Source organism: Pelodiscus sinensis, chromosome 6 (genome assembly GCF_049634645.1).
Source record: "Pelodiscus sinensis isolate JC-2024 chromosome 6, ASM4963464v1, whole genome shotgun sequence".
Taxonomy (NCBI): Eukaryota; Metazoa; Chordata; order Testudines; family Trionychidae; genus Pelodiscus; species Pelodiscus sinensis.
The window spans coordinates 19,759,612-19,778,482 of record NC_134716.1 but is presented as its reverse complement, the minus strand read 5'-3'; the positions used below and the strand labels follow the sequence as shown (position 1 = coordinate 19,778,482).

Here is an 18,871-nt window from a genome sequence, read left to right as displayed (position 1 = left end):
GGCATTATATGGTAACACATTTAAAATAACTGTACACTTTCAGGATTTGAACATAGCACTTCTAGCCACACAAGTAACTAAGAATTCTAAAACAACGCAACAAAGATGTCAGGAGCCAAATTTGGAGATACGTAAATTAGGTTATGCTGTGCCACATTTTTTTGGCAAAAGGTGTGAAGAAACATACTCCTAAGAGTATGTCTACACTACAAAGTTTTTTTGGAAAAATGGCTGTTTTTCTGGAAAAACTTCAATTACGTCCACACTGCAAACCCATTCTTCCAAAAGAAAAATCGAAATAACAGAGGGGTTTTTCTGACATTGGTAATCTTCATTCTATGAGGAAGAAACCTTTTTCCGAAAGAGCTCTTTTGGCTTTCGGAAAAAGGCATATGTGGATGGGGAAGAGGGAATTCTTTCGAAAGAAGAGGAAAGAGGAAAAAGCACAAGTGCCCTGGTAGCTACTCCGTCCACAGTAATTGCAGCTGAAATGCTAGAGAGCATCCATTCACTGTGGACGCTACCTTTTGAAAAAGCAGATCGCTTTTTCAATGCATTTTTGCAGTGTGGCCACTCTCTTTCAGAAGAAGTCTAGACATAGCCTGACAGAAGTTTTACCAATGTAAAGCACTAGACATGATTCTGTCAACAGGAGAGCTCTCAGGACTATACTACATACTTTACAGCGGGATGAGTGTAGCAGCATAGTTATGTCACTGTAAGGTGAGCAGTGTAGATATAGCCTTAGCCTTACAATAAACTCCTGCACAACTACTTATACCCAGTCCATTCAACTTTAAGGAAGTCTACATTGAAGCTACAGAGATTTATACCTTCTCCAGCTACCTTGTCAATTTAAATGCACTTAATGTCTTTTAGATGCTAGAAGAATGGATGTAAGTAGCTCCAGGGGACTCCAGTAGGGCCTGTTAACATTAGTGATTGCTACCCCAATTGCAAATCTTGTGTAAATGCACTATGCTAGCCTACAGCAGAAGCTACATTAGATTCATCTTCATTCTGAATCTGATAAATGTAAAAATATGTGCTGCACTGGCACAATTTATGACAACCCCAGTTTAGATGAATGCAAAATCCCCTACCAAAGATAAGTCTTTAATGTAAGGGAGTTTAACTTCTACATCACCTCTGTATTTACCCTTATAATTTAGTTGTTTCATATTTGATGGGGAACTTTTCTTCCGACCATGACCAAAGAAGTCAGATTAAATTTCTCTTTCTCTCCCCCTCCATCAATGCTAGCTACATTCGCTATTATAATATTCCATAAAAAAATCCAACTATACTCCAATGATGTGTGCATTTGGTTCACTGTCTTATCAGAATTGAATTGGTATTCTGATAATAACTTCAGTAAGAAAAATTTGGAAAGCTATTAAGGAACTTTGAAACAGAATTACATAGCCAGATTATAAAAGCAGTTGCTTACTTTACAATCTTAGTACACATGGATTCAGCTTTTATTTGCATGGATCTAAGAGGCTAAAAATTTATGTTTCAATCTTCATATACAGAATAAATTCAGAACAAATATCAGTATAACTGAGTATGCATTCTACTACTGACCAGATGTTAAACTAACAAGCACTGCACTGCCTGGCTACGTCTAGACTGGCATGATTTTCCGGAAATGCTTTTAACGGAAAAGTTTTCCGTTAAAAGCATTTTCGGAAAAGCGCGTCTAGATTGGCATGGACGCTTTTCCGCAAAAGCACTTTTTGCGGAAGAGTGACCATGGCCAATCTAGATGCGCTTTTCTGCAAAAAAGCCCCAATCGCCATTTTCGCGATCGGGGCTTTTTTGCGGAAAACAAATCTCAGCTGTCTACACTGGCCCTTTTGCGCAAAAGTTTTGTGCAAAAGGGACTTTTGCCCGAACAGGAGCAGCATAGTTTTTCCGCAAAAAGCACTGATTTCTTACAGTAGGAAGTCAGTGCTTTTGCGGAAATTCAAGTGGCCAGTGTAGACAGCTGGCAAGTTTTTCCGGAAAAGCGGCTGATTTTCCGGAAAAACTGGCCAGTCTAGACACAGCCCCCCAGTTTAATACTCTATTGAGAAAGCAGTCAGCAGAATTCATTGATAATTGCAGGCTAGAATATGGGTCCTCATTTTTGTGGCTGAAACGTTTTGGCCATTTTTTCCAGCTGCTATAGGAAAAAGATTTGTAGGCAGCATTCAGTCAATCCATCAGGGAGCTTTAGAGTCCTACTGTATGTAGTCAGTCAAAATATTACAAAGCACCAACAGGTATTTTACAAGATGGCGACAGCTTCAGCTTGCCTGTGAATCAAGATGAGTACGTCTAGACTACATCCCTCTTTTTGACAGAGGGATATAAATTAGACACTTTGAAACTGCAAATGAAGCCAGGATTTGAATTTCCCATGCTTCATTTGCATAACTGTGTCAGGGCGCCCTTTCGAAAAAGCGCTATTTTGAAAGTGAACCCACAGTCTAGACGTGGTTCTTTTGAAAATAAGAGCCTTTTTTGAAAGATCCTGTAAAAGCCTGATCCTGTAAAAGCCTTTTTCAAAAGATCCTGTAAACCTGAGGTTTACAGGATCTTTCGAAAAAGGCTTCTATTTTCGAAAGAACCACATCTAGACTCCGGTTTCACTTTCAAAATAACATTTTTTCGAAAGAGCGCCCTGATGTGATTATGAAAATGAAGCACGGGAAATTCAAATCCCAGCTTCATTTGGAATTTCGAAGTGTCTAATTTATATCCCTCTGTCAAAAGAGGGATGTAGTCTAGACACACCTGATGGCTTGGAACACATTCTACTCTCAGCTAGTCCTGTGCAACTCCACTGGCACAGACGAGGTTATTTATGGAAACTGGAAGCTCTTTGTTGGAGAAAGTACTGTGTAATGACAGATATTTTGTAATAATATGCAAGTACAGATTCTGGCACTAACCTGAAGAAATTAAGAATGCGTTTTGGATGTGGAAAAGCACTGCAGTGAGTACAAATGTTTTCTGGAATCTTAAATGGTTATCCTAGACAAAACCTGTAGCAATAAAAATCATTAGCATCTAAAAATGGCTTTACATCCAAAGATCTTATAATTACATAAGGCTTAAATTTACAAATTGTTATAATCTTTTTTCTAGATGTCAGTGCAGTTGTTCATAAGTCAGCATATTTAAGACTGCTGTAGTTTACAAATTATTATCACTGTGTAGGAAAGGAGGCTATGGCTACATCTACACAGATCTCCTCTTCCGCAAAAGCCCATGCAAATGAAGTACAGATTAGCATATTGACACGCTTCGTGTGCATAATTAAGAGCCATTTTTGCACAAGAGGTTTTTGCTGTCTAAACAGCGCCTTTTTGTGCAAAACCCCCCTTACAGCAGAGCTGTTCTTCCTGAAAAAATGAGGAAGAACAGCTCATGCACAAAAATCTCTTGTGCAAAAACGGCTCCTAATTAATTATGCAAATTAAGCATGGCACTTCGTTTGCATAGGCTTCTACAGAAGAGGGAAGCTGTGTAGACATAGCCGAGTTAAGGCTGACAGCAGAAATCAATAGCTATGTAGCATTTTCCTTCCTAGAAAACTGTCTGGCTGTTTTAGCCCTACCTTAGCTTAAACCGTATTTAGAGTGAGAAAAATCATTGTCCCTGAAATCATGGGTCACACCTTGGGGAAGCTCAACCCAATATCAAATCCACTGCCTTACTCGGTTGTGTTTGTTAATGCATTTCAGGGTACATCTAGACTACAGAGCTTTTCCAGGATACTGGAAGCATCCCAGAAAAGCTCTGCCACATCCAGGGAATGCATCCACTTTTCTGAAAAAAATATCGAAAAAGCGGATGTGTTTTGTGGGCATCCCTATAAACCTCATTTCACGAAGAAGAAAGAATGTTCCAAAAGAGTTTTTTTTCCCAAAATTTGGCCCCAGGTAGATGGGCCAGATTTCAGAAAAGCCTCATTCAAAAGTAAATTGGAAAGCAGTTTCTTTTTCCGATTTATCTTTGTAGTCTAGACATAGCCTCAGATTTATTCTCAACCTGATGGTAGTGTTTCTATACAGTGTAACTGAGCTTTTTATTATGCAAATAGGGTGAGGAAAGTAAAAAGTCAGGTATTTATATGAATAGCTTCTATTCCTGCCAAGGTTTTTTAGTGCTGCACAGATTCTCCCTGTTTGTAATGCTTTTAGCTCCTGGCTTCAAAATAGACCCAGAGCAGATGAAGGTACAAAGTAGTTTGACTTAATCCATATTTGCCATGTAACAGCCTTGGAGAATTAGAAGCTGCAATTTAAATTCTAATGCTAGTCAGTGAAAACTGACATTTTAATACCACTCTGTCTGAAATCATGTGGCAGGAGTGGTGTCTGCTCAGAGAGCCTTCTTATACCAATAGCTACTGTGTTGTAAAGACAGGAGTAAGTTACAGTCATAATTCAGTTTAAACAGCACTGTTGTTGAACCACAATACTGAAGGCTTGCTTTTAATGGCTGACAAAGCTCAGAACCCAAAATATCCTCTTATGGACCTGCAGTCAAATATTTATCTAAGACAAATAGTCCTATTCCTGTGGGAACAGCATCCAGTTTTTCTTTTTTTTTTTTTAATACAAACTCTTGCTCAGATTGCAAGTTTCTCCTTGGAAGTCAGCTCAGCAATCACCCAAATGCCTTTGCTCAGTCTCTGATCAGGAGAAGTAGCAGACCAATGAGTGCTATAAGAGACCCAGCCACACAAAACTTAAAAGCATTTGAAAATTCAGTCATGAATCTCTCAGCATACAGAACCAGAAGATGGTTTCTTTAGTCTTCCATCTACTACTTACGGTTGCCTCTAGGCTCAGACTGGAAGAACTGACAGCACTGATTACACAGGCACCCATTTGTACCTTGTTTAGCACAGGGATAGTCTATTTGTCAAAATTTTGTCAAGGTCCATACAACAATAACTGCAAGTAAATACAATTTGTGCTCTGTTCAAGAGTGTCTGGTGGCATGGATATGGCCCACAGTCCAAATGATTATTTAGCCTTAGATACTATAGCTGGTAAGCGCTTTTACTAAGTCTATGAAGAACTCACATCAACTGATCAAGAAAGTATTGGGTAGCCTCTACCTAGTAGTGTTTTAGTTTTAAACAACAACAAATGAGTTTATCAGTTTACAATTGAGAAAGTTTATGACCAGTTGTCAACTACAGCAGCTTAGCTGTCATCTACAAGTCCTTTTGGCAAGGGAGTTAATTCAGAATGAGTAAGTTTCTCACAGGCTATGTCTCCACTATGAGCCTCTTGCAGATGAGCAAATGCAAATGGAGTGCTCATTTGCATGTCACTCATTTGCATTTCCTCTTCCTTTCCACGCAAGAGGTTTTTGCGCAAAAAAGCGCTGTGTAGACAGTGCCTTTTCAAAGAGGAAGAATGGCTCTTGCGCAAAAGGGCGTTTTTGCACAAGAAGGTGCTGTCTACACAGTGCTTTTTTCCACAAAAACCTCTTGCTCAAAAGGGAAAGGAAGAGGCAATGTAAATGAGAATATGACATATACAAATGAGCACTCCATTTGCTCTTCTGCAACAGGCTCGTAGTGTAGACGTTAGCCAGTGTAAATTGGTGTGTGGCTTACATGGTAACAAGGCCACAGAAGTGTCCAGCAGGACCAGGGCTGGATCAGGGTACATCTAGACTACGTGCCTCTGTCGCCAGAGGCATGTAGATTAGGCTACCAGACATAGGAAAATGAAGCGGCGATTTAAATAATCGCCGCTTCATTTAAATTTACATGGCTGCCGTGCTGAGCCAACAAACAGCTGATCAGCTGTTTGTCAGCTCAGCGCGATGTCTGGACGCGCAGGTGTCGACATCAAAGGTATTTGTCGACCACCCAGGTATGCCTCGTGGGATGGTCGACCTGGGTGGTCGACAAATACCTTTAATGTCGACATCTGCGCGTCCAGACTATCGCGCTGAGCCGACAAACAGCTGATCAGCTGTTTGTCGGCTCAGCACGGCAGCCATGTAAATTTAAATGAAGCGGCGATTATTTAAATCGCCGCTTCATTTTCCTATGTCTGGTAGCCTAATCTACATGCCTCTGGCGACAGAGGCAGGTAGTCTAGACATACCCACACTCAATAGGCAGACTAAGCACATGCTTAGGGCACAAGCAAAGCAGGGGCACAAAATAAATACGTAAATAATGCTATAGTATTGTTTTTATTTTGAATTACATATGGGGGGGGAGGGGGACACCATAATCTTTTCAGTGCTTAGGGCTTCTAAAGGCCTTAATGTGGCCCTGAGTAGGACTAACTTATATGCTCCTGTTAGTTGCTTTTCCTGCTGCATCTTTTTGATCCCTCAGTGAGAGGGACAAGCTGGAGTGCCTTATTGCAAATTAGGCCTTTGTCCTCCACTAATAGCAATAGGCTAACAATTATGAGGGAGAATGCAGGGTGTTGCCTTTGACCTAAAAGTATGGCATAGTATCCCCACAGTGCTACTTAAATTTGTTTAAAAAGAGTCCAAGATTCCTGCTTTCCCTTCAGCATATATTCCTCTACTGGAAGAATCAGTCCCTATCTCATGTTAGATTTAGGAACAGTTCTATTATAATACTGTGGAGTCCATTGTTAACAAGCCAGAAGCTTGAACATCTTAACCTGTCCATTCATTAAGCATGAAGGTCTCTTCCAACAGCCTCAGACTGCTATTTATATTGCTAGCCCTTTGGGTTCCTCCCCTCCCCCAAAACTTCAGCATGACACTAAACCATCCTCATTTCCAATACTGTGTATATAGGCATTGGAGGTTTCATTTGTGCAGATAGGGAGACTCCAGCTGAGGGAGACTCCAGCTGCTGAACAGGTTAGCGCAACTGTTCTTTAGAGATCAAATTTAACTAGTATCCATTAGTACCCTGATGACAAAGGTTTTGCAGTGGATTGCTTTCCAGAGCATATGAAGATGCAGCATGTATACTAAGCAAGTTAAATAGTGTCAGTTGTCTGAAGTTTCAAATGCAGGCTTTTAATCCAAACTAACAACTATTTTCAGTTCTGATTTTCAAATGGAGTATATTGGCTGCAGGGGAGGGTGGAGAGAGAAAGTTTATCTGTATATGTCTCAGTGAGCTTAACAAAATTTAGTTTTTCCATTCATATGCAAAACAGAGAGAACACTGACACTCAGTACAGTAGGCATTTAGAGTCAGATGCAAGGATGCCCTATTGCAGTGTAGACAAACAGCTGTCCAGGCCATCCTGCACAGACTTCCTCCTCTAAACTGTAGAAATGATGACTTGGTACCATTAAAGTTTTCTATTAAGGTGGACAATAAGCACAGAGAAGCTGGAACAAAGCTAAGAGGAGTGGAAGGAGACTGAAGGCAGGAAACAAATGCAGCAGCAACATTTGACCCATCTGTGTAATGCATCTGATGCTGGTTAGTATGGTAGCCAGCAGTTCACCTACTTTATTTGCATTTCAAGACTGCCTTCTCCTGGATTCAATTCCACAATATGGAGACTCACTAAGGAAGTGCTAAAATGCTTGTTTATATACCATTCAAATGAGACAGACTTTGGCTGCTGTAGCATTTATTATTGAACACATACAGATTGTAATACAAAAAAAAAAAAGTGAAAAAGCACTACAAAAAGACACACAAGACTAAGCACCCTGGTACAAAAAACCCTCCCATGAATCATACATTCACATTCTGTACTGCAGATTTTACTCCATACTGCCTTTAGCTGACTGTCAAAGGGAAAAAAAATAATTTAATAAAAAGATCTGAAAAACATCAGAACAATGGAGATTCACAGCCTTAAATAACTTTGGCTAAACAACTTAGAAGCCTTTCTGCAAAGCAAGTGACAGATTCATAGTAAGGCATTATGCTTTTGTGATCTGGCCAATGAAGATTATTCTTTAAGACAGCTCAATAATCAAAGCCATCATAGCTAAATGCACAGTCTGGGATACCGGAACATCAGTGGAAGTTTGACAGAGTTGTCTCGCTGAGCTGCAGGACTTCTAAATGGGCACGAAACAAGATCATGTTAGTTCTATGTTTTTCCTGCACAGGTAACTGACTTCCAAGTTTCGGGTTGTGAGGAGTTCTATTTAAGGTCTGATATTTGATATTTTAAAAAGCCTTCTCTTGTCTGACGTTTAGCCAGGTAGTGGAACAAGGTGAGTAACTGCTGTAAGCTGTAGAAGTTTGAAGCTTCAAGGTGCTCTGTGCTGTTCATTATTTCCAGAGGCACTCTTACAGGACAGCACAACGTTCAAGCTACGTCTACACTGGCCCCTTTTACGAAAGGGGCATGCTAATTTTAAACTTCGTAATAGGGAAATCTGCGGGGGATTTAAATATCCCCCGCGGGATTTAAATAAAGATGGCCGCCGCTTTTTTCCGGCTTGGGGAAAAGCCGGGAAAAAAGCGTCTAGACTGGCCCGATCCTCCGGAATAAAGCCCTTTCCGGAGGATCTCTTATTCCTACTTCAAATCCCCCGCGGATTTCCCTATTACGAAGTTTAAAATTAGCATGCCCCTTTCGTAAAAGGGGCCAGTGTAGACCTAGCCTTAGTGAAAGGCCCTTTCTTGGATTAGAAAGGAAACATTTAGTTTTTTAGTTTCCCCCCCTCCCCACATCGTTGATATTTGTCCCCATAGGTCACCTGACAGCTACAGAAGTCAAGTCACCTTGTCATGCACTCTGACCTGTGTGCTATGCAATTAATCTCTGTGTTCGGGCCATTTGTCATGTTGGCTGGCATTTTTCTCACCTTCACCCTTGCGCTCAGAATGCTGAGACCCATCCAGTTGTGGGTAAAAGGGACCTACCAGCCAGTTGAGTGGTGTGTTGTTAACAAGATAATCCATCACATCATCCAGAGACTCCTTCATTTTCTTCAGATGTCCTTTGCTAGTGGTGAGGAGAGTATCTGATACTTCGTGGAGAGAGGAAGTAGAACGGAAGCTCCTATAGACATCTCCTGCCATTGCCCCAACATGATGAACTTGGTCCTGAATGTTCTGCGGCAAGCCTTGTATACTTGACACCAGGGTAAGGCAGGTGGTCTGAAGCTGCCGCGTCAGGCTCTGTGCAATAGCTAGTGTGCGTGACTCAATGTGCTGAAACAAACCATAATAGCATCTCAGAGTTAGTTATTAGCCAGAGAGTTGGTCACTGCAAAAATTTTACTCTAATGCTGAAAGTTCACACCATGGACTGAAGTAAGAGGGAGATGGAGAATTGAAGTTATGGCTTCTGAGATTAGGGCCTTCCTTTTTCAGAGAATGAAATTATAGGTCAGACCTCTCTGGTCCTGGATGAGGGATTGCTCTGGACCATGAGAGGCCATTTCTGGCTCCCCTGCTGCTGGACTACCTCCTACCCCTCCCACTGGGCTTCCTATCACAACTCAGCTGCACTGTGCATCTGCCCCTGCATCCCCTGCCCAGGCCAGCTTATCTGTGCAGTTGGCTTCCCAGCTTCTACCCCCTCCTGCCAAAGCTTAGCTAGGCTGCACACAGCCCCTGCCTGGGGCCAGAAGCCTATCTATTCCACCCCCTGCAGCGTACCAGGGCAGATCTCACAACACTTAAGGTCCTTCTAGACCATGGATGCTGTTGGACCAGAGAATTCTGGTTTATAGAGGTGCAATCTGTATTAAGCTACTGGCTTGAAGGTGCTTACTAGGGTCAAGACCTGGTTTTTGAAAGCTCTTGGATCTTTTAGATCCCAGAGCTACAAGTCTGATGTGCTCTTTTACATAGAAATATCTGGCTCTGCTCCTTGTGTTCTTTAGCTATTGCAATAAGAGTCAAAGTGAACTGTTGATGCTTCTAGCTTAAAGTTACAAGCTCAACTATCAATTACTGCATTTGTGCTGTTATCAGACTTGGTATCCAATAGCCTTGGGAGCAGAGGAAAGTCTGGCAGGATGGCAGAAAGTAGTAAGGATCGCAGGGGGGAGGAAGGGGGAGGAGAGGTAAGGGTATGTCTACACTACCCTCCTAGTTCGAATGAGGAGGGTAATGTAGGCATACCGCACTTGCAAATGAAGCCCGGGATTTGAGTTTCCCGGGCTTCATTTGCCTAAGCGGGGAGCCGCCATTTTTAAAACCCCGCTGGTTCGAACCCCGTGCAGCGCGGCTACACGGGGCTCGAACTAGGTAGTTTGTACACGAGGTGTACCGGTAGTTTGGAATAGGAAGCCTAGTCCGAACTACCCAGTTCGAGTCCCATGTAGCCGCGCTGCACGGGGTTCGAACCAGCGGGGTTTTAAAAATAGCGGCTCCCCGCTTAGGCAAATGAAGCCCGGGAAATTCAAATCCCGGGCTTCATTTGCAAGTGCAGTATGCCTACATTACCCAGCTAGTTTAGACATACCCAAAGAGAAGAGAAATCACATGATCAGTCCTACTCAGGTTGTTCATTTAGCTGTTCTTTGGAAGGTCACATGATGTCCAGGACAGAGCAAGTCATAAGTAGCTTGTCCCTTAACAATAGAGTTTGGGCCTGCAACTGATTCTCCAGGGTTGAGTCGCAGTAGTTAAGTGTAGCAACAACCAATATTACTTTTTTTGAAAAACTACATTGAAAGTAGGGCTGCAGTACATACGCTGAAGCATGTCTGCTAGAGTTCTAGCAGCCTTGGGAAGGATATACATGTTGAACTGCCCTTGTCCGGCACCCTCGGGACCCAAGTGGTCCCAAACAAAGGAATTTGCCAGACCAGGGGAAGTCAGGCATCGGGGTTCACCTTGCAGACCTGACCTCCTCCAGTCCACCCCCGTGGGTGTGCTGCCCTCAGCCAGCACATGGGGCTCTGCTCCCTGCTCCATATGGGCAGCAGCTGCTCCTGGGGTTCCCCAGCCCCATGGACAGCAGCAGCAATGGGTCCTGAGAGTCACTACCCCTGCAGGCTGCCACCCACCAAACCAGCTCTGCACCCAGCTATTCTCAACTTCTGTGGCTGGGCTCTTTGATCTAGCAACATCTGTGCGCCTGCTAGACCACGGGTGTTGCCTGATTAGGGAGTCCCAGAGGAGAGGTACAACCTGTAGTTGCATTAGGAATGATTAAAACAGGGATAGAGAATAAGACGGAGAATATCTTATTGTCCATATATAAATCCATGGTACACCCACATCTTGAATACTGAGTTCACATTCAGTCTCCTCATCTCAAAAAAAAGAAAGCATTAGAAAAAAATTCAGAAAAGGGCAACTAAAATGATTAGGGATTTGGAACATGTCCCATATGAGGAGAGATTAAAGAGACTAGGACTTTTCAGCTTGGAAAAGAGGAGACTAACGGGGGATATGGTAGAGGACTATAAAAATCATGAGCGGTATGGAGAAAGTGAATAAGGAAAAATTATTTACTTGTTCCCATAATGTAAGAACTAGGGGCCACCAAATGAAATTAGTGGGCAGCAGGTTTAGCACAAAGAAGAGGAAGAAGTTCTTCACACAGCATGCAATCAACCTGTGGAACTCCTTGCCTGAGGAGGTTGTGAAGGCTAGGATTATAACAGGGTTTAAAAGATCTAGATAAATTCATGGAGGTTAACTCCATTAATGGTCATTAGCCAAGATGGTTAAGGAAGGGTGTCCCTAGCCTTCATTTGTCAGAGGGTGGAGATGGATGGCAGGAGAGAGATGGTTTGATCATTACCTGTTCGGTTCACTCCCTCTGGGGCACCTGGCATTGGCCACTGTCGGCAGACAGGATATTGGGCTGGATGGTCCTTTGGTCTGACTCAGTATGGTCATTCTTATGTTATGTTCTTATGCATGTGTGGGTGCTATTTTCTACATTAGGCCACTATTGCCATGTTTAGGGATCACCAAGGAGACATCTGCACCCAGTTAAACTTTGTTGTGAAAGTGAACACAAATGGGGGAGCCAGTCACCATTAATTATGGCTGATGCCAATCAGGTCAGATGAAGTCATGACCACCACTGAACTGAAATCATTTAGAGGAGACACCAACTAAGAACCTGAGTTAAGTGCATTTTAGCAGGATAAGATATTTCATGAATTTGAGAACACACAAGTACTGTTTAGTCCTTGCAAGTTTATATACACTTTGCATTGTGCCATTTATACTTTATATATTTGCTTACTTCAGCAGTGTGCAATTCGTCACCATCATTTTGGCCTGCATTTTTCTTCCATTCTACCCAGGAGTGATATACCATTTCCTGGGCATCATGAAGTTTCTGGTTGGCACTATTCATATTCTTTCTGGCATACTCAATCTGTAAAGCAACCAATGAGGTAGTAAAGCAAGAATCCTGAACAGTTTAGGGTTGTTATAAATGACTTTTAGCCCACCCCATTTCTTTTGCAAATCATTTAAAAACTGTTGGGTGAGGCCACTTTTAGAGGTACAGATGAGGAAACAAACAAACAGCTGTCTTCTAGTAGTATTTTGTGGGTAATTAAAGTAATTGTGCAGGTCAGAGTCGGGGCTACGCCTAGACTGCAGACTTCTTGAGCAAGAAGCTTTTTTTGCGGAAGATGTCTTGAGATATATTTCTAGCGCAAGAGCGCAACCACACTGCAAAAGGGCATCGAAAAAGCAATGTGCTTGTGTGACAGAGCGTACAGACTGCATGGACGTTCTCTCAAAAGTAAGCCCTGATTGCTATGCACAGAATGGCCACCAGCGCACCTGTGCTCCCTCCCCCACCCCTTCCTGCACAAAAAAGCCCTCTTCCCCGTCCACATATGCCTTTTTGCATAAGAACTCTTATGCAAAAAGGTATTAATTCCTCGTAGAAAGAGGAATACCAATTGCGCAAAAACCCCTCTGTTCTTTCAGTTCTCTTGTGCAAAAAACGCACTTGAGGTGTGGACGCTTGGTGAGTTTGTGTGTGTGTGTGTGGGGGGAAACACCTGTAGTGTAGACATAGCCTGAGCGTACTGTTTCTGATTTTGTTCATTAAAATGTGTTCTGTACATTGATTCCACCAATGCAGGAGCACTCAAGAACAGTTAGTTCCAACTGCAAAGTTAGTAATAGCAAGGTTTACACAGTGTGCAGTAATAGAAAATTGATGTAAGATTGCATCTCTTTTACGAAACTAACTTTGGGGATTGAATGTATCTGTTGAGGTTTGAGTTGAGCACTTGAAAGAATGTTGGTGTTTTGTACCGTTCAAAACTTCTTTATCCAAACAAAAGACATGTTTCTTTGATAAATAGTTCTTAGAGATTACCAAGACATTTTGGATTTATACCTCACACTGAGACACACACACAAAAATCAGAATTCTCTTTAACTTACCAGACTGACAGTGTAATTGAGCTGCGAAATGGTCTCTTGGCTTTTGTTCTTAGCATCTTTAATCCGGATTAAGGCCTGTTGGTAGGCACGGGTACGGACCTTTGAAGACAAGGATCCTAGTCTAACGTAGTAGCTTGGCTTTTGAACTCCAACTTCGAATCCTTCAACCTTGGTAACTTCTTTTGCTAGAGAGTTCAAAGCAGGTTTGTTTGGGGTTTTTTTTATTAAAATTTTGCAGCCTAGCCTCGAACAGAGAGGAGGTCCAACATACATCTGGTAGGGATGTGTGTGTAGCTGACTGATAAGTTGATGCTTATTGGTTGATGGCATCTCTGACACTCAGCTCCTGGGGAGGCAGCTTTGCTACAGCAAAATTTAAACTATATAGCAGAGCCCACAGCATGTAACTGCTGAGATTTTCTGCTGTTACACAGGGTATGTCTACACTTGCACCTTCTTTCGAGAGAGGGATGCAAATAAAGACATTCAGAATTGCAAACGAAGCCAGGATTTAAATATCCCGTGCTTCATTTGCATAATTGTGTTATGGCGCTATTTCGAAACGACACTGTTAAGATGCGGTTATTTCGAGAGAAAACCCTTTTCTCAAAATAACTGGTAAGCCTCACTGTATGAGGAATAACGGTTATTTCAAGAAGTGTTTTAAGACGCAGTTATTTCGAGAGGAAACAGTGTCTTATTTCAAAATAGTGCCACAATGCAATTATGTGAATGAAGCACGGGATATTTAAATCCCGGCTTCATTTGCCATTTTGCATGTCTTCATTTGTATCCCTCTCTCGAAAGAGGGTGGAGTGTAGACATACCTACAGTTACCTGTTTAACCAACTTTTAACATCTGGATGGGGAAAACCCACCCTTTCATTTTGAAGATGCTGTTTTCCTTCATATGCCTCCCCTACTGACAAGAGTCCATCATGGTTGGTACAGTGAAGGGCCAGGTCTGCAACTAATGTCGATGTGGTGCATGTACTCCATTCAACTAGTACAGTGGTCACCAAACAGTAGATCAGGATCTACTGGTAGATCTTGGAGCCTTGACAGGGGATCGCTGATTGGTTTGGCCAAGAAGTTATCAAGTCCAGCACTTCAGCTGCCCCTCCCCCTACTGCTGCACATCTGCCCTTTGCCTTGGAGTGGTCTCCTCAGGAAACCCTGCTTTCTGTGCAGGGGAGAGGAGGGGGTGCTGATGACAAGGCGCCCCCTCCCACCCGGTTTCCTATCTCCACACAGTAGGGCAGGGGGCACAACATGACTTGGGATGGAGTTCACTGGCTGCTTTTGTGAGTGGTGCAGGACCAGGGCAGGAGTGAACCTGCTTTAGCCCCACTGCACCACCACCCAGGAGCCACCTGCGGTAAGTAGTGTCCAGCTGGTGGCTACATCTCAACACCCTACCCCAGTCATGAACACCCCCTGTACCCCAAGTCCCTGCCCTAGCCCTGAGCACCTCTAGATCCAAATGCCCTCCCAGAGCCTACACCTACAACCCCCTGAAAGCCTAACTGTCTGCCCCAGGCTCAGCTCAGAGCTTCTCACACTTCAAATCCCTTAATCCAAGACCAGAGCCTACACCCCAGCTCTCTGCCCCAGACTGAAAGGGAGGGAGAATGAGGTGGGAGTGGGGGAGGGGGAAGTGGGAGGGAGGATGGAGTGAGCAGGGTGGGGGGCTCAGAAGGGGCACAAAGGTGGCAGGGCAAGGGTATTTGGGTTTGAGGTAGATCCTGGATTGCACTTAAATTAAAAAAAGTTATCTTGGGCTTAAAAAGGTTGGAGTCCACAGAACTAGTAGGAGTGTGAAGTGACACTGCTCATCTCCCTCCCCCCCCCCCCAATCCACCCCAGTTACAATCTCATCAAGTACTGATGTAGTCTTACCTAGCTCCTCTTCAGTAACTGGGAGATAGTGGTCTACAAGAGTCTCCGATTTGCTGAGCATACTATCCACCCTACTGTTCACCATCTGCACCACACAGCTTCCCAGGACAGTGTTAATGCTGCCATTGACAACTGACTTCGTCATTTCCACACTATCCTGCACAGCTTCTTTAGTCTTGTCCACGACTCCATTAATTGTGTGCGCAACGGTATCCTTGGCACCAGTCACAGTGGTTGTTACAGCATCTTTTGCACCAGCAACTACGTCCTTGGCATTAGCAACCACCTACAAGAAAGAGGCAGGTTCCTCATTTAATACTGGGCAGCTATTTAAGTTATGGATAGAGCTTTCCAAAAGCGCAGCCAGTTGTCATGTTTAGTTTAACTGATTTTAGGATTCTTTAAGAGGCATTAACTACAGAATCAGCAATAGCCAAGTTTTTAAATCCTACAGCAAATGGAAACCTAAAGCTAGTCAGTAGGGGATCTAGTTTAATTTGGTGAAAACATTTTATACTAATGCAAGCCTAGACTCTTCTCCATATCTTCTGGTTTAAGGAATAACTTTTAAGTAAAAGTTTGAGTCTTGGGGGCCTAACCTGTGATTTAGAGGGACCAGGTATTCATACCCGGTTCTGTCTTAGGTTAGGAAGACTTTATACCACCAGGTCACAAATTAGGCTATACTAGATAGTCAGACAAATGTTTGTCTCGCCATATCCAGCCAACCTTCCAGCTAGTAATGAAGCATCACTACTGAAAGGAATCCAAGTACCACAATAGACAGGAACCCAACTATGTGGCCCATCTGTAAGCACCATGTAGCAAGCTACTTTATTATAGGTCCCTTAAACCTGGAAGCCAAACAAATAACCCCTGCCAAGAAGCTTCTGGCTAATGTTCTGGAAGGACATTAACTCCATATGAAGGAGGAGCAGGAGATAAGCTTTTAGTTAGGAGACCTTGAAAGACTTGAGGCAAGAAGCCATTGATGTTAAAGAGTTGTAGTTTCTCTTATAAGAAAGATTTTTCAAAACTTCACATACAGCAAGCTGTCAGACACAAGTGATTACAAGGGAAGAATACCTTGGCAGCAATAGATAAAAGGCGATTCTCCTACTTTGCAATATGCTCAGCCACTAGGGAGTAGATTAAGCTTTGTGCAGAGTTTGTCTTCCTGCATGTTAGACAATCACCTATTACAGTCCTGCCCTCACCAAGAATGGGACTTTTGGGCACTATTCAAGCAAGTTATTAGTCCCTATTGAATTTTCCTTCTTCCTGCCACCCCAAATGGCTAGAGAAAACTACAACTTTTATAGCTTGTACTCCAGTTAGAGATCATAGAAAAGGTTTTTTTTATAGCTGTTTCATGAAATGTGTTCAAGTCACTTAAATATTTAATATAATTTTGTTAGTCTAAGGTGCCACAGGGCCACTTGTTTATGTAAAGTTTCCCATATTAATTTGTAAATAAATTTATATTAAATATAAATAAAGCCACTAGGGGTCTCACTACACTCACCAACCTCACATCTGACTGCCGCAGCCAGTTCATGGCCTCCCCTCCTACGCATGCCACAGCAGAAGGAGGGCAGAACATAGGCTGCCACCAGCCCTTCCTACGGCCAGATAGGGGCTGAACTGTCAGGCCTGCCTCAGGATGCTGTGTCCAGATGGGGACCCTGATTGGGCAGGGTTTCTGGTCAGAGGGGAGGGGGCAGGAGCACAGAAATCCATGGCACACCCACATTTTGAATACTGCATACAGATGTGGTCACCTCATCTCAAGCCTCCGCACCGGATTCAGCTGGTAGGGAAGCACGAGCCAGATCTGGTGCGGAGCCTAAAGGCTTCCTCTTCCTCTCTTTCCCTTGCCTCAAAGCCAGTGTTGGAACTAATCTTACCCTTCCCCCCCCCCCCCATGCCCAAGGCTGAAGCACCAGGCAAGGTGGCAATCCAAGCACCTCACCCAAGGCAGGCAGTGACTCCTCACTGGATCATAGAGCCTCAGGGCCCCAGAATTAGAAGTGGGGCCAGAGGCAGCTGTATGGGAAGTGGCAGGGATGGGGGAAGCAACAGAGCTCGCTGGGCACCCTGAAGGCTGTTCCCCACCATGGCCACTGTTTCCCGTTCTGTCTCTGCTGAAGCTGGGGAGGCAGGATAATAAAGAGAGACATGATGTCACTCTGTCATCCTGCAAGTGAGAGAAACTACATGTACACAGCAGCATTATTTTGGAACATCCGTTATTCCAAACTAAAAGAGCAGGTCTACACTGCAAGCCATTATTTCAAAATAATGGTGAGCTGAAGGACTTTACTCCAACTCCTGTAATCCTAATTTTACGGCATTTAAGGGAAGTCCAAGGAAGAGAGCTCCTCCTCAACTTGCTGCGGTCAAGCTAGCACCAAAAGACGAGTTAAGCTGTTTCAACTTCAGCTATGCTGTTAACGTAGCTCAAGTTGCACTTCTGCTCTATTATGTAGATGTACACAGAGAGATGAGTTTGTGGGCAAATCTACAAAAACCTCTCACATATATTTGTTAGTCTCCAAGATGCAACAGGACTACTTGTTTTTAAAGTTACAGACTAACGTGGCTACCCCTCTGAAACTTTTAAACTTTCTATATAGTACTTAGATAGCTAAAGCACCACAAGTGTGCATATTAACCCTTATATTGTTCTGGTAAACCAGGGAAAGCATCATCTCCATTTAATAGGGGAGAGAAACAGACTGAGGGTCTAAATTACAGGCAACTCCAACTGAAGTTACTAGCTACGAAACTCACACCTGGGGGGAGGGAAAAGCCCTCTTAAGTGACGCTGAAGGACACAAGTTGTCCGGGACAAACCCAGAGTTAGACCATAAGTTACAAAAACTCCACTATTCTGCTCTGCTTCCAGTTTTGCTAGCTTCAGTAATTATTGAAGTTTCTCCTTTGTCCCACTTAGAGTTTTAAATGCAGTAATTTAATCTACCTTGTCAGTTGGTTGATGTAGTATAGGCAGCCTCTCTTCAATTTTGTCCAGTCCTACACATGCATAGCTGTTGGCAACTGCAACTAGAGAAGTTTTAAAAATGATGAGTGCTTAAACCACTCGCCCCCAAAGCTTAAGATTAACCACCACGTTTGTTGCGACAGGAAAAGCCAGTTCTAACCAAAATGTTTTTTTGTTTTTTTTAAAAGAAGTAAGACTAAACAAACGAGATTATGCACTTGAATTCTACAAAACATTTGACATTTTTTTTTTAAATTTTATTTATTTTTATTTTTTTTAAAGAGGGAGTGACCTGTCAGCATACCAAGGACATGTCTCTTGGCATTTGCCAGTTCCTAGAAATAGGCTCTGAGCTAAAACCAGAGCAAGCAGCCATGAAACAGTTGACAAATTTATAACTGCAAGTAGGTGAAAGGGAAGTATGATGCAGAGCTCAAAACTGGGTGAAGGGTTAGGCCAGAAGTTGAGCAAGAAGCTTCTTACTCAAGCAGTTATCCTAGAAGTCAAAGTTCATGACGAACAAGTTATTACAAGCTTAACTGCAATAGTCACTTGACATCAGACTATTTTTATAAGAGCTCATATTTGATAAAGTATGGCTTTCTGTACAAACTAAGGGAAGTTTTTACTTATCACGAACATGCAGAAATCCCCAT

The 18,871-nt window shown here is 43.0% G+C and overlaps 1 protein-coding gene across 7 annotated transcripts in view; it reads right to left on the bottom strand.

The window, feature by feature from the left end:
* PLIN2 (perilipin 2) overlaps nucleotides 1–18,871 on the bottom strand; it is a 34,779-nt gene that overhangs the window by 3,795 nt on the left and 12,113 nt on the right. For 4 of the 7 annotated variants that reach the window (XM_006129985.4, XM_025188169.2, XM_075931502.1 and 1 more), the window contains 5 exons: nucleotides 18,195–18,277; nucleotides 15,212–15,497; nucleotides 13,313–13,497; nucleotides 12,147–12,281; nucleotides 8,852–9,142 (listed from right to left, as the gene is read on the bottom strand). In XM_006129985.4, coding sequence (XP_006130047.3) covers nucleotides 8,852–9,142; nucleotides 12,147–12,281; nucleotides 13,313–13,497; nucleotides 15,212–15,497; nucleotides 18,195–18,277 — 980 coding nt within the window. Of the gene's footprint in view, nucleotides 1–2,939; nucleotides 3,033–6,150; nucleotides 9,143–12,146; nucleotides 12,282–13,312; nucleotides 13,498–15,211; nucleotides 15,498–18,194; nucleotides 18,278–18,871 lie in introns of those variants that run through there. The other 3 variants (XR_012904616.1, XM_075931506.1, XM_075931505.1) reach the window with 3 other exon arrangements.